The sequence below is a fragment of the Macaca mulatta genome, chromosome 20 (genome assembly GCF_049350105.2).
Source record: "Macaca mulatta isolate MMU2019108-1 chromosome 20, T2T-MMU8v2.0, whole genome shotgun sequence".
NCBI classification, from domain to species: Eukaryota; Metazoa; Chordata; class Mammalia; order Primates; family Cercopithecidae; genus Macaca; species Macaca mulatta.
The window spans coordinates 11,034,709-11,058,969 of record NC_133425.1 but is presented as its reverse complement, the minus strand read 5'-3'; the positions used below and the strand labels follow the sequence as shown (position 1 = coordinate 11,058,969).

At 39.4% G+C, this 24,261-nt stretch overlaps 1 protein-coding gene across 6 annotated transcripts in view; it reads left to right on the top strand.

Annotated features, from left to right (window-relative positions):
* GRIN2A (glutamate ionotropic receptor NMDA type subunit 2A) overlaps nucleotides 1–24,261 on the top strand; it is a 431,556-nt gene that overhangs the window by 328,449 nt on the left and 78,846 nt on the right. For 5 of the 6 annotated variants that reach the window (XM_028840946.2, XM_028840945.2, XM_077987200.1 and 2 more), the window contains 4 exons: nucleotides 6,123–6,328; nucleotides 14,784–14,952; nucleotides 15,088–15,241; nucleotides 21,632–21,757. In XM_028840946.2, coding sequence (XP_028696779.1) covers nucleotides 6,123–6,328; nucleotides 14,784–14,952; nucleotides 15,088–15,241; nucleotides 21,632–21,757 — 655 coding nt within the window. Of the gene's footprint in view, nucleotides 1–6,122; nucleotides 6,329–14,783; nucleotides 15,242–21,631; nucleotides 21,758–24,261 lie in introns of all 6 variants that reach the window. The other variant, XM_077987199.1, reaches the window with a different exon arrangement.

Sequence of the window (24,261 nt, the reverse complement as noted above, 5' to 3'; positions counted from 1 at the left end):
TCCAGAATTAAACATCAAGCGAGGAGTGTTACCTTTGCCCCTCTTCTAATTATGTACTCATTACCCTGATCTCAAATGAGGAAGGATTTGGGAGGGCAGCTTATCCTTGCATTTTACATAGAGTGCTAGACCTGAAAGACCTTAGAGATTATGTAATTCAAACCCACTCCCCTCATTTCTGTTACAGTGAGGAGAATGAGACACAATCAGTGAGGTCAAAAGTCAAGGGAATGCCATAGAAGAAACTCAGATCTCCTTTTGTCAATTAGTTCTTCTGCTACAGAAGCTCATTTTCCTGAAGATAAGTTTAACAAATATTGAATTAATGATAATAGTACCACGTATGGAGAACTTCCTGTGTGCCAGGAACTGTGCTTCAGAGATGTTTGTTGTCATTATCTTACAAGTAAGCCTCATAACAGCATATGAAATGGAAGTGTTGTTTTTATTTGGTGATCCAGTGAACTGAGGTTCAAAAGGATTATGTGGCTTGTTCAAGGTCACATGGCTAAAGCCATGACAAGATTTGAACCTGTTCATCTGTCTGATCTCTAAGCCTGTGGTATTAATTATTCTGAACCCTCTTATCCTCTGCCATGTAAAGGAGAGAAGAGAGGGGTTCTGTAGCAATGAAGTTGATTCCTGAAAAGTCAATGGGATCCATATATGCATATACATGTACATGTATACAACACACACACACACACACAAGTGTGCTTGCCTATCCTGGTTGTGTATAAATCTAACCAGAAGTTTGGCAAGGTGTCCTGGAACTTCATTTTCCCTCCAAGCTCCAAAAATAGGAGTACGTGATTGACAATGACTGTATGATTTTACTTGCTCTGATGCATTGAAACCTTACTCCTGGAAGCACTGCTGGAGGAAATGGATTGAAACCTTACTCCTGGAAGCACTGCTGGAGGAAATGTGCAACCCTGGCTCACTCTTCAGAATAGCTTATGTGGGTCAGGACTGCTGATCTAAAGTTACAGACTCAGCTAACTGTGGTGTTCACTTTTATGGAGGGGATTGGGAACAGGAAAAAGGTCTAGTTTAGAGAATAGCAAAAGAGTCACCATCAGTTCCAAGGTGGAAGCAGAGAAATTGTTGGCTGCCATCTTCAGAGTACACAGGGTTCTTCCATTTTGGATATAACTTCTAAATAAAGGCACTTGGAGCATACATACTCCATGCCACCCTGAAATGGAGACAAGCAGAGACAATATGACAATTGAAACTGAGGTCTTCAGGATTTAACCCATTGGTTCTTACTTTCTCCCTGAATACATCAGAGTGACTGGAGTCCCTTTTTAAATGGTGTTAGGATGATGATATTTGCTTTCTCTGGGGAAATTTAATACTCAGAGTCTATTCAGACAGCTGTCCTCAATGGCTCTAGGTCTGGGGGGCTGCAGTTGCAGTAAGAGCAAGGGAGAGAATACAGGTCCTTGATACTTCCATATTTTGCCTAGGGTACAGGATTCCAAAGCTGAGGCACATATGGACACATTAATCATTCTAACATTTTCTGACTCATACACATTTGAAAAATACAGGCTGCATGTTTATTCACTCCACCAAAAACTACCCATTAAGTTCCTCCATGTGGCATTCCCTGAGTTAGAAGCCGTGGACATAGAAACCAATCATTATGCATATAAAATTCCTACTAGGCTGGGAAATCATAGTCTCATAAGTAAAACATATACATAAACACATAGATTGTTGTAGATTATTGAGGTATAACATTGTGAAGCAAATGAGGTTTAGATATTTAAATCAAATTAAGGATTTATGAATAAATTATATGATGTGGGTTTCTTTGCTGTAATATGGAAGGAGTGAGTGGGAGTATAAATGAAACAAGATTGGTCTTGAGTACTAATTATTGAAGCTGGATATTGGGAATATGGAGGTTCATTATATGATTCTACTCTTGTATACATTTAAACATTTCCATAATAAAAAAAATTGGAGTAGGCAAAGAAGCTTCCACCTTCAGGCAGGTTATATATGGACATATATCCATGGTAACTTCTATAAATCTTTTTCCATTCTGACCATTGAACTAGATTGACTCTTAGTCCATTTGGGTTGCTATAACAGAATACCATAGACTGAGTGGCTTATAAACCACAGAAACTTGTTTCTCATGCTTCTGGAGACTGGGAAGTCCAAATCAAGGTGCCAGCAGATTTAGTGTCTGGTGAGAGCTGCGTCCTGGTTCATAGACAGCAGTCGTCTTGTTGCATCCTCACATGGTAGAAAAGGCAATGGGTCTCTCTGGGGCCTTTCATAAAAGCACTAATACCATTCATGAGGGCTCCACCTTCATGACCTAATCACCTCCCAAAGACCCCTCCTCGTAACACCACCACATTAGGGGTTAGGATTTCAACCTATGAATTTTGGAGGAACACAAACATTCAGTCTATAGCAAACCCTTACGGCAAATCCCAACTTCTTCACTTGATCTTAGCCAAAAGGCCGAGAAGCGATAAATCCCAACTTCTTAATAGAGCCTACAAGGCTTTGCATCTTCTGGTCTCCACCTATCTGAAGTGCTCTTTCTTTCTCTGCTCCTCCACAATTCCTTCCCACAACTGTCATGGTCCAATTCATCCTGAATTTCCAATTTCAACTTAAGTGTCACCTCCTCAGGGAAGACGTCTCTGATATCTTTTCTCCTGTATGCTTTCTTAGACCCGTGTTTCATTTCTTCCTCCCAGTTTGTATGAACATATGTTTTTGTGTAATCATTTGACTCAAGTGTCTTCTCAATTAGCACAAAAATTTCAGGCAAGCAAACATTTTATCACTTAAGTTACAGTATTCTCAGTGTCTAGCTCAGTGCTTGGAACCTAGTAACCACTCAACACATATTTATGGAATGAATGACTCTGCTAAACCTGTCTACAAACACTGGACTCAGTTATAGTCCCTTGTAAATAGGAATATGGGCAGGGAAAGTGAAGAATGTCTGTTCTCCTTTATCTGGTATATACAATTTAGTAGTTGAGATTTTTGGTGTTTGCAGTGGGGTGCTGAGGGGCCTATCAGATCAGAGAAGAAGATAAGAGCTCTTAGGATCTAAGGCAACGTTGACACAGCAGTTTCAGCTCCTGATCGAGTTCTCTCCACCTACCACTCACCTTCAACCTCCTTGGCTGACCCATGGATACTTTACTTGGATGTGTCAGGAATGGAGAGTAGAACTTGGAGAAGATTTAGGAAGTTATTGCACTCTTGGTGCTAATAAACCTTTTCAACTTTCCTTGAGTCAACGTTAGACTGAAACATTTGCCTGACTCCCGTGGTGTGGGGGTTGTGATGTGGTCAATGACATCATCAAAGATTCTCCTAGCCTTTGCCTTAATTTACATTATCTTGGGGCTTTAAGGAACATGTCTGCAAGGAAGGAAGAGTGTTGGAGCTATAATGTGGTTCCTGCAGCTCAATTCACAGAAGCACTATGTACATAGTGAGAAAGCACCTTTGGGTTCAGAAAGAAGCCCCATGATATAACTCTGGTTCCACCACTTACTTGTTGTGTGAGTTTGTGCAAGTCACATAACCTCTCTGTATTTCAGTTTCCTGAACTATGAAGTTGGAATAATAATGCTTACCATGTAGAATTTGTAGGAATTAAACTAAGTGGTGATATTGGCACATTTCCTGACTATACAGAAGTGCTAAAAAGTTATGTCATTAAAATTATAATATTAAAATGCTATGGTGGAGGTATGTGCAAAGTTCTATATTACTAGGGAAGCAGGAATTTTTTTTTTTTTTTTTTTTTTTTGAGACGGAGTCTGGCTCTGTCACCCAGGCTGGAGTGCAGTGGCGCGATCTCGGCTCACTGCAAGCTCCGCCTCCCGGGTTTACGCCATTCTCCTGCCTCAGCCTCCCGAGTAGCTGGGACTACAGGCACCCGCCACCTCGCACGGCTAGTTTTTTGTATTTTTTTTAGTAGAGACGGGGTTTCACCGTGTTAGCCAGGATGGTCTCGATCTCCTGACCTCGTGATCCGCCCGTCTTGGCCTCCCAAAGTGCTGGGATTACAGGCTTGAGCCACCGCGCCCGGCCGCAGGAATGATTTTACAGATAAGGTGATAGTTCAGCTATATCTTAAATGCTAACGACAACAGCAATAGTAAAATAATAGCCACCATGTGTGTTACATGCCATGTCAGGTTCTGTGCTCTATATTTTTGGTACTTTTTGGCTCATTCAAACCTTACTGCAGTCCTTAAGGTCATACCCTGTTGCTCTTTTCATTTTACAAATGGAGAAAGTAAAGCTCAGAGAGGTTGAATGACTTTCCCAAGGCTACTCAGCTAGTGGATGAAGCCAGGATTTACACCTAGTTCTGTTCGACTTCAAAAGCCATTCTCTTACCCACTGAACTCTCCAACTTCTCTTGAAGGTTGTGTTTGAGACTTCCAAGGCAAATGGAAAGAAAAGGGATTGGTATAATATGTCCCAAAAGGGAAAACTTGTATATTTCTTTGTCTATTTGCATATTTTAGTATTTTTGCTTTGATCTATGTCATACAACTGACTGACAGTTCCAAGAAGGCAAAAGCCATTGTGTTTTAGCCATCATTATTCCCAGGCTGGCACTGGGACATAGTAGGTCTTCAATAAATCTATGTCGCATGAATGAAGAATTTGATGGGTTTAACATTCTCCCCAGCCTGTTACATATCATAGCATGAATAAATGAACAATGTGTATGTGTTTAACCAAATTGCTGTACTTGCCATCCTATCTTAAAAAGAAATGTATCAGCAATGCTGGACAATTTTGTAATTAGCCACAGGAAATGCTTCTTCACAGCCAGCAAACATTTTCCAGCCCATATGATGAGGTAATCTTAGAGAGCACTGATTCTCTTCTCTCCTCCCACCCTATCACCTCTCCTGGTGTCCAGCATGTTTGAATTCTCTTTAAGGGCTTGAGATTCATTTCTGGTGACACTTAAACGTTATAGGAGGAGAGGTGAGTGGGTCATGTCAACACAGACAAGCCTGGATTTGGCACTTAGCTTTTCAGACGAGGTGTTTTCCTCCATGCTGGTATTACACATAAAGCGGTGACCTGTGGTGTCAAGCAATCGCGTGTGGGAGCAGGAGGAGAAGGGAGAAAGAGCAGCGCGGGGGCAGCTTCCTCCCGGCGTGTATGTGAATAGTGCCAATAAGCTGTCAAATAAAATTAAGGTTCAAAATATACAGCCTTCAATTTGATTGCACTAAGATGCCGACTGCTGCTCCGAGGGAATACAATCGATTCTATTTTGACAGGTCTTGATGTACGCTAAGCAGTAACAGTCTCCGCTCTGTGCAGGATTAATAAAAGTTCACCTTAATTTGCAACTTAAATAGAACCGTATCTAGGGTCAAAACGATGCTTTCAATTTCCCCACCTGCTCCATCTCTCCCGTGTGTTATCTCAGTCCTCCTCCTCTTCTTTTCACTCTCCAGCTTCGTTTTCCTCTCCCTTTTTCTCTTTCCCTTCATCTTAGTACCTTTTTTATTTCTTTCTCCTTTTCACTTTCTTTTCTTTATTCTTAAAAACAATATGGAGTCCCTATGATGTGCCAAGCACTGTGCTTTTGACTTTCATGCATTGCCTTATTGAATTCCCATGGCATTCTTAAGAAGTAGGGGGAGTCGTGTTCGTTATACAGATGAGAAAACAGAAGATCTTAGGATTAAGAGCTTGCCTAGAGTTGTACAGCTAGTAAGTGGTACAGTTGGAGAATCAAACCCAGACGTCTCTGATTCTAAAAGTCTGTGCTGTTTCCTTGCCGTCCGTGGTCCTGAACTCTGGCAGAACGTTACAACCACCTGCGGGGCTCTAAAGGTATCAGTGCCTGGGCACCACCTCCCGAGATGCAGTTTGATTCCTCTGGGGATGAGGGGAGCTGGAATGGAGAACTGCCCCATATTCTGTTTTCTCTTTATGCCTGTTTGTCTTAGCACAGAAGTAGATGCATATGTTGAGGTATGAGGCAGAAAGACCCTTGAGACGGGTGGATGTCTCCGGCAGGGAAAGGATTTGCCTCTCCAGAAATCAGCGGCGGAAGAAAGCACAGCTGTGTCTTTGTGTTTGTGCTGCAGGTGGGCAAGTGGGAGAACCAGACGCTGAGCCTGAGGCACGCCGTGTGGCCCAGGTACAAGTCCTTCTCCGACTGTGAGCCGGATGACAACCATCTCAGCATCGTCACCCTGGAGGAGGCCCCGTTCGTCATTGTGGAAGATATAGACCCCCTGACCGAGACGTGTGTGAGGAACACTGTGCCGTGTCGGAAGTTCGTCAAAATCAAGTGAGTGGCAGGGATGCTGTCGCCTGAATGTGCCCAACCCTTTGAAATAGCTCGGATCATCGATAGTAACAATATCTGTACTTGAATCATAAAATGTCATAGAAAATACACTCCATTATAGTAGGTATAATACAATAATCAATTTTAAAAAGACTTAGATAAATTCCTGGAGATGTGCCAAACTTGCATTCATTTAATTCCACCAGCAATATGAGGTGGGTAGTTTTTCCCGTTGTAAATATAATAAAACCAACTTATGGGAAGATTATGAAACATGTTCAAAGCCATCTAGCTAGGAAATGGAAGAGGTAGGACTCAAACAGTGGTCCAACTGACTCCACAGACATGTTTTTAACCCTTATGTTGAATCGATCCTCCCCTTCAGTATTTCTAGTTTAATTTAATTTATTCATTTATTTATTTTTGAACAAACATATTCAAAAAATATCTTTATATTTTTAATATAGAAAACATATTTATGTATTAAAATAGAAATATGTTTATATATTAAATATATGAGATTATATATTTTATATATTTAAAATATATAAAACATCACATATTTTATGTATTAAAATATAAAACATATATTTTTATGTATTAAAATAGAAAACATTTTATGTATTAAAATATATAAAACATATTTTTATATATTTAAAATATATTTTTTTACTTCAAATATATGTAAAACACATTTTATACATTAAAAGATATAGTACATTGTATTTTTTATATATTAAAAATATATATAGCTGGACACAGTGATGCACGTCTATAATCTCAGCAGTTTGGGAGGTCAGGCTGGGCAGATTACTTGAGATCAGGAGTTGAAGCCAGCCTAGGCAACATGGCTAAACCCTGTCTTTGTTAAAAATACAAAAACTAGCCATGTATGGTGGTAGCCACCTGTGATCCCAGCTACTCAGGAGGCTGAAGCATGAGAATCACTTGAATCTGGGAGGTGGAGGTTACGATAAGTCGAGATCGAGCCACTACACTCCACCCTAGGTGACAGAGCGAGACTCTGACTCAAAAATAAATGAAGAAATGAAAATAGAAATATATAAAACATTGTACATTTTTACATATTGAAATATATAAAGCATATATTTTTATATATTTTATATATAAACTATTTTATATAATACATATTTATATATAAACTATGTATTTATATATAAACTACGTAGTTTATAATATATAAATTTATATATAAACTACGTATATATAAAATACATTTTATATAAAATACATAGTTTGTATATATAAACTACGTAGTTTATATATTAAAATATAAACATATTTTCATATATTAAAAATATGGAAACCAATATATTTTTATATATTAAACGTATATAAAACATACATTTTTGTTAAAATATATAAAACATATTTTTATGTTAAAAATATATAAAACATTTTTATGTTAAAAATGTATAAAACATTTTTGTATGTTAAAAATGTATAAAACGTATATTTTTATATGTTAAAATATATAAAACATATTTTATATGTTGAAAATGTATAAAACATTATATATTTTTGTATGTCAAAAATATATAAAACTTTTTTTTTATATATAATGACAGGATCTTGCTCTGTCCCCCAGGGTGGAGTGCAGTGGTATGATCACAGCTCACTGCGTTCTTGAACTCCTAGGCTCAAGCGATCCTCTCACCCCAGCCTCCTGAATAGCTGAGACTACAGGCCTGCGCCACCAAGTCTGGATCATTTTTTAATTAATTTTTTTTAGAGACAGGGGTCTTGCTGTGTTACTAAGGCTGGTCTCAAGCTACTGACCTTAAGTGATCCTCGTGCCTTGGCCTCCTGAGTCACTGGGATTACAGATGTGAGCCACTGTGTCCAGTTTCCTTTAGTCTTTTTAAAAATAATTATCTCATTTCCACTTTTCTGGCTGTCCCTTCGCTTTCGCCCACACATTCTTCTTCCTTCCATCTCCTTTATAGATCCCAGATTCGTGCTTCTCAAAAATGTGAAAAACATCTCTCCATTTGGGAGTGAACACACACCTTGCATGTTACTTTCTGATACAATCCAGGTGCAAATGGAACTTCTGGCCGTTTCTCAGCTCAGCAGCAGCTAGCAGGCACTGCATCTGTGTCATTTCTCCTTTTGTTATGATTGAAGAAAGAGCTGGCATTGTCTATTATGAGGTCCCCCTTAATCTACAAACCCTCTGGGGTCACAGAAACCTCCATGGCCAACTCCGAGGCCCTGATCCTGGTATTTCCTAATTCAAACATAAGCAAAAACACCACCTCATAGGCGACTCACAGAAGAAAAAGGCCTGCTGTTGGATGGAAACTTTATTTTTTTTCTGAGTCCTTTCTGATCTGTTTCTTTTACCTACTTCTTACTCATCCTTTTAAGTGTAGCTCCTGCATCCCAAGCTGGGTTAGCTCTTCCTACTTCCACAGTACCTGAGTCTGTCTCTCTCTACCCTCATCACCTGTCTGTACAGTGTCTAGTGTATCTGTCTTCTCCCTGGTTTCTGAGCCACCTACATATAGGGAATGTGACTTACTAATATTTGCACCCTCAGTTACAAGGGCACAGCATGACACACCAATGTTTGTTTCATGACTAGGAAGAGAGATTTTTACTTCCTCGTTTCAAACTCCAGTCTCAGCCATTAACACACCAGATGCAAGTCCCCAGATCTCAATCCTTTAGATCAGGATTTTAAAGATATAATATGTAATTGCTAAATGTACTATGAGGGCCTATTTTGGTTTGGAGAAAGTTTTATCAGTGGGGTCACAAATGTCAGCCTCTTTGAAGTTGAAATCCTGAATACATCATGGAATAAATAAATATGCCCCTCCTAAAAAGGCCTTTCCTTTCTCCGGTGTCCCCACTGTGGCTCCCTGGGATGAAGCTTTTTTTTGATAAGCAGTCCCCCAGCCTCCACTCTCCTGGAGATGAGGAAGAGGTGGGGCCCACCAAGGAAGGGCAAGTGTACATCCCGTGATTCATGATTCATGATTCATCATGATTCATAATTGTGTGAAACAGACCATGTTTTGGGGTCATGAATGTTTTAATGATTTTTGCTGAATTCCTTTACAGTGAAATAACACCAAATTGTTATAAATAAAATTGTTTTAATACAGAATGAATGAATGTGCATTAAGCACAGTTTACATGTTAGGCACATTGCTGGGCACAGGGGATACATTGATGAACAGGGAGAGCAAAAGACTAGGACCTTTCCATCATGGAACATATGTGGTTAGAAAACAATTCAACCAAGAAGAAATGGACAACCCCATGTTGTAATAAACCTTGTGATGAATAGAAAGAGAGTGGTATGAGAAGAGAGGAAATCGGGGTATGTGGGGTTACTTTAGCTCACACAGGTAAGGTTTAAGGTGATATATACAGGATGAGAAGGAGCCACACATGTGAAGATTTGGGGAAAGCCTTCCAGGTAGAGACAATGGCAGGTGCAAAGGCCCTGGGGAGGAAAGAAGCTTGGGAGTTTGGGAAACAGAAGGAAACCCAGTGCAATGCTGGAGAGTGATGAGTTACAAGGAGGACAGAGGAGATGATGTGGGAACGTTGTCAGAGGATGTTCTAATTTGGGTGGGTGTTCTTTCAGCAGAACTTGGCCCGATGAAGAAAGCAAAGTGGCTGGCAGAAAGCAGAGTCTAACCTCAGTGGGACACCTCCTCTATGATAACAATACCCTCCGTGTTTCAATAGGGTAATCAAATGAGGCCCCTTGTGTTCCAGAATCAATAACAGGAGTTTAGAACCTTTAAAATCCAAAGCCCTGGAGCTGAAAACAAGTAGATCCCCAAGTACTGAGTCACATTTGTATGAAGAAGAGAAATCAAAATAAGTTGCTGTCTTTAAAAGAATTGACTTTTCTACTGAAGACTATCAACAGCTTAACAGGTTCAAATTCACGTTTTTGGTTTCTGTGAGGAGACAGTAGCTTGCAGCTTTCCTTCTTCCACTTGGGGATATGAGGAGTTTACTGTGTGTCTAGATGAAATGAAAGTCTTTGACTCATGTGAGAGCAATAGAGAATTGCTAGGATCCACTAATCCCAACGTTAAAGAAGATTAGATCAATTGCATTTCCTACAGGGAACATCTTTGAGACAGGCTGATCAGTTGCAAAAAGGATTCCTGTTAGACAACGTGATTGTATGAAACCTTTTTGTTTCTCACTTCTGATAAATGGTGGGGTCTTCTAAGAATACCAGGTAACAAGAAATGAGCTGAGAAATCTTTCTCTCTGCTCTGTTAGTTGGGTGATAAAGACATGCAGAGAAAATTGGAAAAATCATTTGGCCTGATGTGTAGCGAGAAATGGCCATACTGTCAATTAAGCTCCCAAACTGTCAAATCGTTGGTGGGAAGAAAGGAAATTTATTTTTAAGTGCTGGATGAGATTAGTCTGAGTCTCCATGGTGGACAGGAGCCAACCCAGGACCTGGACATAGGTCTGAGTCGCATGGCTGTGCTCGTATCCACTGGCTATACTGGGAAATTGTAGAGCTGGTAAACTGGACAATTTATTGGATCCCTTTCCCCATATTTGTTTTTATGAGTCATTCCCTCTCTTGGGTGGTGGTGGAGCACTGAGAGAGATCACATGGGGACCATTTCTCAGTCTGTGTAGTTAAGTCACATCCCCTGCACGCCCACACAAGGGCTGTAATAGGAACCAACAGACGTTCCCAATTACAAGCTGGTCTGCAATTCCATAATTACTGTGATAAATTCAACTATTGAATTTGCTGTGTGCCTTTTTCATCCTGTGTCCCCAGGGCCCAGTTCCATGTCTTGTGCACAGTAGACACTTAGTGGGTGCTTGTTGGGTGAAAATGCATCAATGATCATTTGTATTTAGAAATACACCTGGTGTTCAGGGATATGGGTGAGATAACTCATAAACTGGCTGAGGTTTCCAGGGAGACCAAAGAATGCCACTATATGCCCGTGACCCTTAATCTTAAACCTGGAGCATCTAAAATTTCTGTCTAATCTCCCAGAAATCTTGACCAGGTGAAAGAAGAGCCTGTGACAGGGGAAGAAGGGAAGGAACATAGAATGAAGGTGATAAAAATGAACAAAGGTGGGGAAAGAGTGTCAGTGCATGGCCAACAGCGACCAGAAAGAAAAAGAGAGAATTCGATTTTCACACATTTTTCAGAGCCATGTATATTGAGAAGGAAGTAGTATCTGGACATTCCATCAACTTTAGTGTACTTAGGACACATTTCTATCATATTTGTGGCAGTTTTAACTCTAGCCCAACCCCCTCCATTCTGGCTAATTGGTGGAGATGGAGCTGGCACATACCCCATGACTGTACAGTGTTGAGGTCACTAATCATCACATGCAAATGTACACAGATGTGGCCTCCTACTACCCCCACGCTAAGGATGCTGGATCACAGCAGGTCATCCAGCCTCTAGGCAAGAGAGTAAAGTCTCTATGGTGGTCTGGGCTGACAGAAGCAGAGTGGTTGAGTACAAATCACTGACAGGATGTGGGGGTGGGGTGCAATGGTGAAGAGAGTGATTCAAGACAGGCAGTCTTTGATCCTGAGATAAAGGAAAGCATTGATAAGCAGGTGTCATTTACAACCCACTTCTGTTACTCAAAATTATGTTTTCCCACTTGAGTATGGTGGCTCACACCTGTAATCCCAACACTTTGAAAGGCCAAAGTGGGAGTATCACTTGAGGCCAGGAGGTCCAGGCTGCAGTGAGCCATGATCCCATCACTGCAACCCGGTCTGGGTAACAGAGCAAGAGTGTGTCTCTTAAAAAAATTGTTCTGTCAAATCTGCCTACCTTCATGGCTATAGAGATGATGTATATCATACAAATCAATGTTGTTTGATGTGTGTGTGTTGTCAATTACATAAGTAGTATGTACTTACTAGATAATTTGGGGAAAAAACCCTAAAAATATAAAAAAGAAAACATGTTTTTCACCATTCCAAAATAACTATGCTTGCTTCTTTCTTCCTTCCTTCCTTTCTCTTTCTTTTTTTCTTTTTTCCTTCCTTCCTTCCTTCCTTCCTTTCCCTCCCTCCCTCTCTCTCTCCCTTTCTTTCCTTCTTTCTTTTCCTTTTTCTCTTTTCTTTTCTTCCTTCCTTCCTTCCTTACCTCCCTCCCTCCCTCTTTCTTTTTCTGTCTCCCTCTTTCTTTCCCTTTCTTTCTTTTCTTCCTTTCTTTTCCTTTCTTTTCTTCTTTCTCTCTCTCTCTCTTTACTTTCTTCCCTCCCCTCCCCTCCCCTCCCCTCCCCTCTCCTCCCCTCCCCTCCCCTCTCCTCCCCTCCCCTCTCCTCTCCTTTCCTTTCCTTTGTTTCAATAGAGTCTCACTCTGTCACCTAGGCTGGAGTGCAGTGGTATGATCTTGGCTCACTGCAACCTCTGCCTCCCAGGTTGAAGCTATTCTTATGCCTCCTACATAGCTGGGATTACAGGTGCATGCCACCATGCCCAGCTCATTTTCGTATTTTTAGTAAAAATACAGTTTCTCCATGTTGGCCAGGCTGGTCTCAAACTCCCAACCTCAGGGGATCCACCCAACTTGGCTTCCCAAAGTGCTGACATTACAGGAAAGAGCCACTGTGCCTGTCCTATGCTTCATATTTCATTGTTTTTCCATACAGTTATTTCATAAGCTCATCTGCTTTTATATAGCTGTGATTATTCTGTTTGTACTACTGTGTAACCTACTTCTTTCATATGACATGGAAACATAAGAATTTTCCTGTGATGATGTTGGATTTCCATAGACATCACTTTAGTGCTTAGGTAACACTTCAATGTGTGGATGTGCCAAAAATGGGATATTCAAACAGAGAACATATTCATGAAATGCATGACTCAAAGACAGGGTTGAGCTAATGGGATATCCATTAATCAAGCATATTGCCCAGAAAGGCCTTGATCTTATGTGAGTTGTGTAAGTACTTTTTGCTATCAGTTGGATAGACCAGTATTTCCTTTCTTTTCTCTTTTCTCTCTCTCCTTCCTTCCTTCCTTTTTCTTCCTTCCTTTTTCTTTCTTTCTCCTTCCTTCTTTTCTTTCTCCTTCCTTCCTTCCTTTTCTTTCCTTCTTCCTTTTTCTTTCTTTCTCTTTCTTTCTTTCTTTCCTTCCTTTCTCTTTTTCTTTCTCTCTCTCTTTCTTTCTTTCTTTCTTTCTTTCTTTCTTTCTTTCTTTCTTTCTTTCTTTCTTTCTTTTCTTTCTTTCTTTCTTTCTTTCCTCCTTTCCTCCTTTTTCCTCCCTTCCTCCCTTCCTCTCTTTCTCTCTTTCTTTCTTTCTCTCTCTTTCTTCACTCTTGTCACCCAGGCTTGAGTGCAATGCCATGATCTTGGCTACAGCCTCCGCCTCCTGGGTTCAAGTCATTCTCATCCCTCAGTCTCCTGAGTATCTGGAACTACAAGCCCCTGCCACCATGCCTGGCTAATTTTTGTATTTTTAGTAGAGACAGGGTTTCGCCATGTTGGCCAGGCTGGTCTTGAACTTCTGACCTCAGGTGATCCACCCGCCTCGGCCTCCCAAAGTGCTGGGATTATAGGTGTGAGTCACCATACCCAGCCTCCTTTCTTTTTGAAGGTATTTTTCTGGTTTGCAAGGGTGTCCTTTGAATATGTCTTGTTCAGGTGAATACAGCAAGGTGGCTGGTCCAAAACAATAAGTACAGCCTTGGTAGAGTATACAATAGCCTTTAAGATAGCTTAAATTTTAATAGGGCTTTCACCTGATCAAGGACTTTGTTTTTAGAGGTGTTTCCTTTTATACTACGTGTCACATATGTAGATAGGGAAGATATTATTAATGAGCCCTCATGTAACATTTGGCTCTATCAAGAGAAGTTCGGTCCACAAACTCAGGCATGGAATAGAACCCAAGTCTCCTGATTCTTGGTTGAGGTGTTCTCTGGGTACCTTCACTTTTCCCCTTTGGTTTCAAGCCTCTGTAATTATAAAATGAAGCAAAACCCTGCTTTCTCTGAGAATTTCACATCCTCCTCTCCCATTCTCTAATAAGTTTTTATGACTCAGTTTAGATCAGATGACTAAACTCTAGTCTAAAATTGTATATGTTAAAACTCTTAAAAATTGAAGAGTTGGTAATTTTTACCTGTTTAATGGGTATACAAATATCACCTAATTCAGAAAATGTTATGGAGATTAATTCAACAATTAGTATAAAGCCTTTAGGATAGTGCCTAGCAAATAGTAATTACTCAGTAAGTGTTAGCTCTTGTCATGATAACTGCTATAATTAAGGACACTTTCTGCTTTTGCTGTCATATACTCACTGTGGGTCCTTGAGAAAGCCACTTCCCCTTTTTAAACTTCAGTTTACTCATCTGAAAAATAGGAGAAGAGTACAGCTAATGATTGTGAACAAACCTTCCAGTGCTAACATTCTGTGGTCCTGGGATTTTTCTTTACAGCAATTCAACCAATGAGGGGATGAATGTGAAGAAATGCTGCAAGGGGTTCTGCATTGATATTCTGAAGAAGCTTTCCAGAACTGTGAAGTTTACTTACGACCTCTACCTGGTGACCAATGGGAAGCACGGCAAGAAAGTTAACAATGTGTGGAATGGAATGATCGGTGAAGTAAGTTATCTTTTCATCCCCTGGACTCTTATTCAGACAAAGTGCCTGCAGTCCTCAGGAATGTTGGCAGGAAAAGTAAAGGTACTGTTCTTCTTCTTTTCTTTTTTTTTTTTTTTTTTTTTGCCTTGCATCCAGGTGGTCTATCAACGGGCAGTCATGGCAGTTGGTTCTCTCACCATCAATGAGGAACGTTCTGAAGTGGTGGACTTCTCTGTGCCCTTTGTGGAAACGGGAATCAGTGTCATGGTTTCAAGAAGTAATGGCACCGTCTCACCTTCTGCTTTTCTAGGTGTGTGAATTTCATAATGACTATTGCTTTCCTATAAGGAATTGTAGGAAATCTTGTTTGCTCAGAGGATGGGACCGGAAAGGAACTTGTTCAGTTCCGTTTGGCCGTGGCAGCATTTGAATTATCCTATGAGAGGGTTAGGCTTTGTGTCCCTACCCAAATCTCATCTGGAATTGTAATCCACAGCTGTTGGGGGAGAGACCTGATGGGAGGTGACAGGATCATGGGGAATGTTTCTCCCATTCTGTTCTTGTGATAGTGAGTGAGTTCTCATGAGATCTGATGGTTTAATAAGGGGCTCTTCCCCCTTCGCTTCACTTCTCTCACGTGCCACCATGTAAGACGTGCCTGCTTCCTCTTTTGCCATGATTGTAAGTTTCCTGGGGACTCCCCAGCCATGTGGAACTGTGAGTGAATTAAATCCCTTTCCTTTATAAATTACCCAATCTCAGTTTTTTTTTAGATGGAGTCTAGCTCTGTTGCCCAGGCTTGAGTGCAGTGGTGTGATCTCAGCTTACTGCAGCCTCTGCCTCCTGGCTTCAAGCGATTCTCCCACCTCAGCCTCCCCAGTAGCTGGGATTACAGGTGCTCACCACCATGCCTGGCTAATTTTTGTGTAGAGATGGGGTTTCACCATGTTGGCCAGACTGATCTCAAACTCCTGACCTCAAGTGATTCTCAGGCAGTTCTTTATAGCAGCGTGAGAGTAGACTAATACATCCTAATTCACTCCCCTCCACCCCCAGTTCACATCTTTCATTTGTCTTAAACTTGGAAAAAGCTGCTGAAAAAAATATGATCACATATTCAGATACTGGTCTTGACTCCGTAGAATGTAAATTAATAGATATATTGCTTAGAATCTTGAAAACATTTAAAAAATAAACCTGTCTGTCCACAGTTAATTTAAACCAGCTCATAAACCTTTATTCAGCATGTACATATCCATCCTCCATCCCACAAAGAACAGCAATCATTTATTTGCTCGATGTAAGAGTGGAAATAATGATGACTGTACAATGATTTATGCCAGTATTCTGCTAACAGAAGTAGTCTGAAAAGTATACGCTGATTTAAAATTAATCAAATCATATTTTAATTGTGACTACCCATTAAGCCAAATAGTTTGTAAAGAAGGACATTCTTTTGATTTTTTTAACCATTTCATAAATTTATGTTTTCACAAAAAAGGGTTTTTTTTTTTTTTTTTTTAAATCAAGAAAGAGCTATATTTTCTATCATCTGCTTTTCTCTAGCACTCATACTGTATTGGGTAACCTGGCGAGAGTAGTTGAAACTTCATGGAACATAGTAAAGCATTATTTTTGTCTTTAAAGGAAAGTGTTGTATTAACTGTTTGGTTATCATAAATGACTTTTGACCATAACTATCTTGTTGAATATCATGAAATTCAGATCACTAATTCCCCCTTGGCACTCCCATATAAGTGGGTTTGTCCCAAATTAGGGAAGGTTAAGACAAACCTGAATCTCTGGAGGAAAACTGAGAGAGGCAAAATATTATATATTTAATTTTTTAAAAATTTCAGTAGCTCAGGGGTACAAGTGGTTTTAGGTTATATGGACGAATTATATAGTGGTGAAGTCTGGGCATTTAGTGTACCTGTCACCTAAATAGTGTACATTGTAGGTAATTTTTCATCACTCATCTCCCTCCCATCCTCTCCCTTTTTGAGTCTCCAGTGTCCATTATACCATTTGTGTGCTTTTTCATACCCATAGCTTAGCTTTCATTTAGAAATGAGAACATGGAGTATTAGATTTTCCATTCCTGAAAAACCCATCCCCCAGTTCACATCTTTCACTTATCTCAAACTTAGAAAAAGCTGCTAAAAAAATAAGATCACATATTTAGATACTGGTCTTGACTCTGTAGAATGTAAATTAATAGCTATATTGCTTAGAGTCTTGAAAACATTTTAAAAATAAACCTGTCAGTCCACAGTTAATTAAATCAGCCCATAAACCTTTATTCAGCATCTACATACCCATCTTCCATCTCACAAAGAACAACAGTCATTTATTTAGATGATTAGCAAATATTTAGGATGATGGCCTCCAGTTTCATCCAAGTTGCTGCAAAAGACATTGCATCATTCTTTTTTATGGCTGAGTAGTATTCCACAATGTATATACACCACATTTTCTTTATGCAGTCATCAGCTGATGGACACATAGGTTGATTCCATATCTTTGCAATTGTGAGTTGTGCTCTGATAAACATATGTATGCAAGTGTCTTTTTGTTGTAATGACTTCTTTTCCTTTGGGTAGATACCCAGTAGTGAAATTGCTGGATCAAATGGTAAATCTACTTTTAGTTCTTTGAGAAATCTCCACCCTGGGAGAACAGTTATATTAAGGTCAACTAACTTTCTTATATTTTTCCAGAGACAAAAATAACTTTATCTTTTAAAGCAAATTGTAAACTCAAACCAAATTGTGAACATCAACTCCAAGCCCATTGTCTTATTCTTCCACTGTCTTCATTTATATGTAATGTTAGCATCCAGTGAAACTTTTGTGTTTCATTCTCTTCAGTGAAATATTGACTAACAGGATTTTGGACACTGCCTTACATTCAGAGCTCTGTGGATTTACTGTTTTCATTTTCGATAATCCATTTAAGCTGTTAAAATCCTTGCCACTCTCTGGATTTGATTGTGCACTAGTTGCTTCAATTTTTGTAACCTTTGTTGGAGTAATGTGGACGCTGACAAATACCTCATTATGTTCCTTTTGTCCCTCTGTCTGACATGGATTCAGATACTCATATCTTAATAAGAGAGCTTCACTATGCCAGGAACAATGCAACCAGCTGATACTGACAACACATGCAGAATCCTAATAATTCTTAGGTGGACATTCACTAAGTCCACCTAAGAATTTAGGTGGACTCTTCAGTCACTCCTAGTCATGTTTCCCCTCATTCCCTTTCAGACTCTTTGGCAGGAATCCTTTGCCCTGGAGGTTAAGAAAGGGTTAGAGGAAGTGAGTTCATTGATCAAAATGGAAAGAAATCGTTTCTTTTTTTAGAAAAAAAATATTATATTTCTTTAGTGAGCTAGAGAGAATTCTTTTTCCAATTCAGTCAGAGAGAAAAAAATATCAATTGGCTTGTCTCATGAAAATGGGTCGCTAATATTGAATCTGGCCTCAACCCAGTTTCTCTAGATTTTTATCTTACTTGCATTTGTAAAACATTTCCATAAAAAAGTCAAGTATTTTGCTAAATTTAGCAAAACCTCTCTTTCCCCACACTTTTCCTGCTGCATTTTTTAAAGTAAAATAAATTGTAACCAGAGGAAACTATTTTCAAAGCTGTTTTTACACAGTCGGCTTAATATTTTTCCTAGTCACTAAATTACATCCTTATTTGATTGACTGTGCACCCCCTTATTTACGGTCATTATCTACAGATTTTGAAAGTCATAATGAACCATGCTAAGCTACATTTTTCCATTCACTGGCTCAGTCATCTGGAAGAGCCAAAACATTCAAAATCTGATTGTATTGCTCTTCATTATTTCCTATTCTCTCTCGTCTCCAGACTCCATTAACTCACATCAGAAGCACTTGCAGGTAATGCCTCTAAGCTTTTTGTGTAAAAATGTAACCAGTGGCTCTTCAAGGACAGAGATGGCATCTCCTGTAATATTTCTATCTAGCTAATTCTGAAGACTTTCCAAACAAGTTGGATTCTTTGATCCAAAGAAATGCTGACCTGGTATCTCCTCAATTGCAGTTCCTTCATGGACAAACATTGAATCTGTTTTAAACCATCAGAGGATGTAATAGAGAGTTATTTAAACTATTTCTGGGTCACTCCTTAGACACTGTAGACATGGCTTTAACGATGTTCTAATGTTTTTCTTTGTTTTGGGGCGTGTGTCTGCACGCATACATTCACGTGTGTGGTATCTTAGAATAGCAACACTTCGGGGCACTCATACGTACTTACTTTACTAAAACCATAGTACTGCAGCAGATCTGTGCTGTGCTCACAAGTTAAGGAACAGATGTGGTCAGTTCCAAGTGGGGAGACATCTGGGATCAGTTGCTTCATCAGTTTCCGCCTGATTTTCTGACTGGTGTGTTAGTGACAAGTATGCACCTGTCAAAAAAAGTTCACTGCGAGTTTACAGTTTCTTGCATGCACATAGGATAATTCAGTTATGGTCCCTTCTAATGTTTAAAAATAATGTTTTCACAGCCTACGGAGAAATAGAAGTTACCAGATTAATAAATGTGCTCTTTCAAAAACCAGCATGCCCTTTTCAGAACCATGGACAGCGTATTGTTGCCCCAGTATTTCTGGCTTTAATCCTGGAATTAAACAGCTATTCCACTCAATATATTGTCGTATATTGTGTGCCTCACACACGAGCAAACACTTTCATGTATGTACCCATTTACTCATCACAATGATCCTCCTCCGATAAGACACACTATGCAACTCGGAGAATTATTTTATCTCTATTCTTGAATATGAAGTACTTTTAAATCTCCTAATCATTTATTTATCTAATTTCCTTTTTGGATACAACTCAGTATTAAAGTGCTGTTATTTCAGGGACATAATATTGTTTATTACTCAAGCTAAATTTAAAATAAATTTCAGTTGCAGTCTCATTGATTTCTTGGAGCACATCTTGTGTTACTTAAGTTGTGTTACCTGTTGCTTTTTAATATATTTGCACTATCAAACTGCATTAGAAAGCATTCCTTACAGCTTTTAAATTATCCAATATAGCCAAAGTTAAGTTCAGACATATTCGTTTCTTGTTATACATTAAGCTCATTAAATTGGATTTTGTGATGACTTCTAACCGTGTTAGGTAGTCATACTCTAATAAGAAGGTGGCCTGCTATCAACCTAGTTCTTTATAAGTAGCTTCATTAGGAAAACAATTTTAAATAATATGTTTACTATTCAAGAGGTATTATCAGACTTATTTTAACCCTCAGAAAATATTTGCTTATGAGGAAAAAGGTTTTAAGTTCATTGGTGTCTATAGGCAGTTTCTTCCCCATGATACATTCAGGTGGAGATGTATTCATTTTAAAAATTTATTTTCTGTTGATGTTGTAGCAAATCTATACCATAAATAAAATGGCTTCAGTCAGCTAATTTTCATATCCTCAATAAAGTTGAATAGAAATCTTATTTACATAATATTTCTTACCTTTCTAGAGTGTTATAAGACTTACAGCCTTATGACTTGGCCTGCCCTTCTGACACATCCACCTACTGCTTAAGTTACATGCAAATGAGCTGCTGAAAACTACTTTTGGTGGAAATAACCATCTATCCATCTACTATTTTATTGCCTCTACCCTTTAAGTGATGCTTTTTTTATTGAATTATCATGTGAAGATAATATTCTCAATTGACTTTCAATTGCATTTAAGGCTGCTACCAACATCAACAAGATTAATAAAGCGTAGCAATCTCATCTGTCTATGAGGCAGAAGGTGAAATGGAGAGTGTGCTGGATTATAACTTTCCAATATTTCTGTCACCCATGATTTTATGATTCTTTTCCAACAGGTTATAATTCTCCCTTTATTTTCAGAATTTCCTAAGTATCATCTTTCTAGCATGAAAAAATAACAAAAATAAAAATAACAACCACAACAATTTGCAGGAGCCTATGATTAACTATTAGGGCCTAGTCTTCTTTTTTTCTTCCTAGCTTTAGCCCCCTGGATGGTTCTATAATTGCAAAGGAACCTATGGCCAGTCTATTTGCATTCTAACTTGCTCCCTCTTTCTTATCACTCTTTTTTCTTCTGATTATCCTTGACCTAATTTGTAAAATGTCCTATGCTCTTGTCTATTTTTATTATATTATATGCAATCTTATACCTCAAATATTTTGTAGAATAAAGAATGATTTAAATTGATGAATATAAAATGACTGGCTGGCCAGGAGCAGTGGCTCACGCCTGTAATCCCAGCACTTTCGGAGGCCGAGGTGGGCAGATCACCTGAGGTCAGGAGTTCGAGACCAGCCTGGGCAACATGGCAAAACCCCATCTCAACTAAAAATACAAAAATTAGCCAGGTGTGGTGGCACATGCCTGTAGTCCCAGCTACTCGGAAGGCTGAGGCAGGAGAATTGCTTTAATTTGGGGGTAGAGGTTGCAGCGAGCTGAAATTGTACCACTACATTCCAGCCTGGGTGACACAGTGAGTGAAACTACATCTAAAAAATAAAAATAAAAAACGATTAGCTTCTTTTGAAGGATCAGATTCAAATTAGAGAAAATATTTTTGGTGAGCCTGCAAATGGATGTCTGCGCTTCCTGCTGGAAGTGAGGAAGAGATAATTGACCACTTTTCCATTCCTCCATCTGTTTATTTGCAGAACCATTCAGCGCCTCTGTCTGGGTGATGATGTTTGTGATGCTGCTCATTGTTTCTGCCATAGCTGTTTTTGTCTTTGAATACTTCAGCCCTGTTGGATACAACAGAAACTTAGCCAAAGGGAAAGGTAAGGATACCTTCATGAGCATGATTCAATGTTGATGCAATTTCATTTACCTTTAATGAACATTTCAGGTTTAGAATACATTACTCTAGACCAGGCGTGGTGGCTCACGCCTGTAATCCCAGCACTTTGGGAGGCTGAGGTGGGTGAATCACGAGGTCAGAAGTTCAGAACCAGCCTGACCAATATGGTGAAACCCATCTCTACTAAAAATGCAAAAATTTGCTGGGCATGGTGGCACACACCTATAATACCAGCTACTCGGGAGACTGAGGCAGGAGAATCGCTTGAAACCAGGAGGGAGAGGTTGCAGTGAGTCGAGATTGTGCCACTTCAGCCTGAGTGACAGAGCGAGACTCCATCACATACACACACAAAAGAATATATTGCATTGGTGTACCATTGTATGAATGGTGTTTGGTCACTGATATTACTTGTAATGCCAGAAAAGTATGGTTTATGTACTTCGACTGAAGGATAAAACAGAATGAAATATTTTAATCTTGTTATCACCTGAAGTCAATAGTTGTTAGGTGGAAACCACTGATGTTCAATTTGTTGGGAAAGCAGATTTGAAGGAGCTTTTCTGGCAATTAATTTAAAAGATGCATGTCAAAAGAAATGCTAAAATTGTCATGGGTTTCAACTTCAGTCTATGCAAAGAAAATGACTTTATAAAATCTAGTTTAAGAACATTCCTCAAACTACTGAATCAATTTACATTAGTTTGACAATAAATATAACTATGAAGTGATATCTTTCCCCCTAGAGTTATATTTTCCTCTCGGTGGTGCCAAGAGGAAATTAAGTGTGCTAAGACCAAGTGCATTGATCTTAGTGCACTGTAGTTGATAAAGAGACAATCAGTAGATAGGAAATAAAATTGGGAGGCATTCGTTGGCTATAACTCATTAAAAGGATCCCACTCTAGCCAGGGTTTATGTCATACACATTATGCCATTTTGAGTGGGCTTTCCTCAGTGGGCACTACCTTCTAAGTGGGTGTTATCAGAAAAGTGTCAGGACCAAATCTCTTTCCCAAAAAATGACTTGATATGGTAGAGGATGGAACTTGAAGTCTCATATCCCCCCAAAAGCAGAGCACTTTAATGTGATTGATACATATTATTTTTACTTGGATGTTTTAATGTTGGAAACAGTCAACAGGGCGTGGGAATCTATTAGGAACCTGGTTTTATTGAAATCTTTCAACTTCTTCCTCACCATTGAAGAGTGGTGATTACCACATAAACCATCTTCAATCAACCAAATACTAAACAATGCCATAAATAATGTTGTTGTGTTTAATGGGAGAGTGCAAGCCTTCATTTAAAGGGTAATTTAACCACTAAGAAGATTTCCAACAGGGTGGAATCTGAGACGTTTCTGTGAGTGACTTTACTGTGATACAGTAGTCCTTTACATTTGCATAATCAGGGCTTGTGCTGTTGTGAATTTACACATTTATCTGATGAATATTTATCAAATGGGTACTATGTGTCAGGAGGCACTATACTGCTGCCAGAGATAATGTGGTAAATCAAATAGAGATTTTCTATCAGGGAGTTTAGAATTTAGTTGTGAAAATAACATGTAGACACACAAATTAATAATCACAGATTATAATAAATATCAAGAAGAAGAAGAAGAAAACATAGTAACATGATAGTGATGGGGTGCAGACACTACGTTAGATAAGATGGTCAATGGGAAAGGATGTTCATTGAGCTAGGACCTGAAGGGTGACATACGATTGTATCTGTGAAAAACGGTTACAATCATTTCGTGTAAAAGGAACAGCAAGCAGAAAGGCTGAAATTAATCTTGAGATGTTCAAGAAACGGAAAAAGGCTGAGGCTCATGCTTGTGGTCTCAAGGCTTTTTGAGGCCAAGGCAGGAGGATTGCCTGAGGTCAGGAGTTTGAGACCAGCCTGGCTAACATAGCAAGACCTCATTTCTACAATCAATCAATCAATCAATCAATCAATAAGTAAGCCAGGCATGATGATGTGTGCCTGTAGTCCCAGCTACTCAGAAGGCTGAGGTAGGAGAATTACTTGAGCTCAGAAGATTGAGGTTGCAGTGAGCTATGATCACACCACTGCACTCTAGCCTACTCAGCAGAGCAAGACGCTGTCTCTCTTAAAAAATAAAATAAAAAGACATCAGTGAATGAGGGAGACAATAGTATAAGACGAAATCAGAGAGATAGGCAATTGACCATGGTAACCATGTCAGACTTTCTTCAAAATACAATGGAGGGAGGCCAGGCATGGTGGCTCATGCCTGGAATCCCAGCACTTTGAGAGGCTGAGGTGGGCAGATCACTTGAGGTAAGAAGTTCGAGACCAGCCTGGCCAATATGGCAAAACCACATCTCTTCTAACAATACAAAAATTAGCTGGGCGTGGTGGTATGCTCCTGTAGTCCCAGCTGCTCGGGAGGCTGACACAGGAGAATCCCTTGAACCCGGGAAGTGGAGGCTGCATTGAGTCGAGATTGTGCCA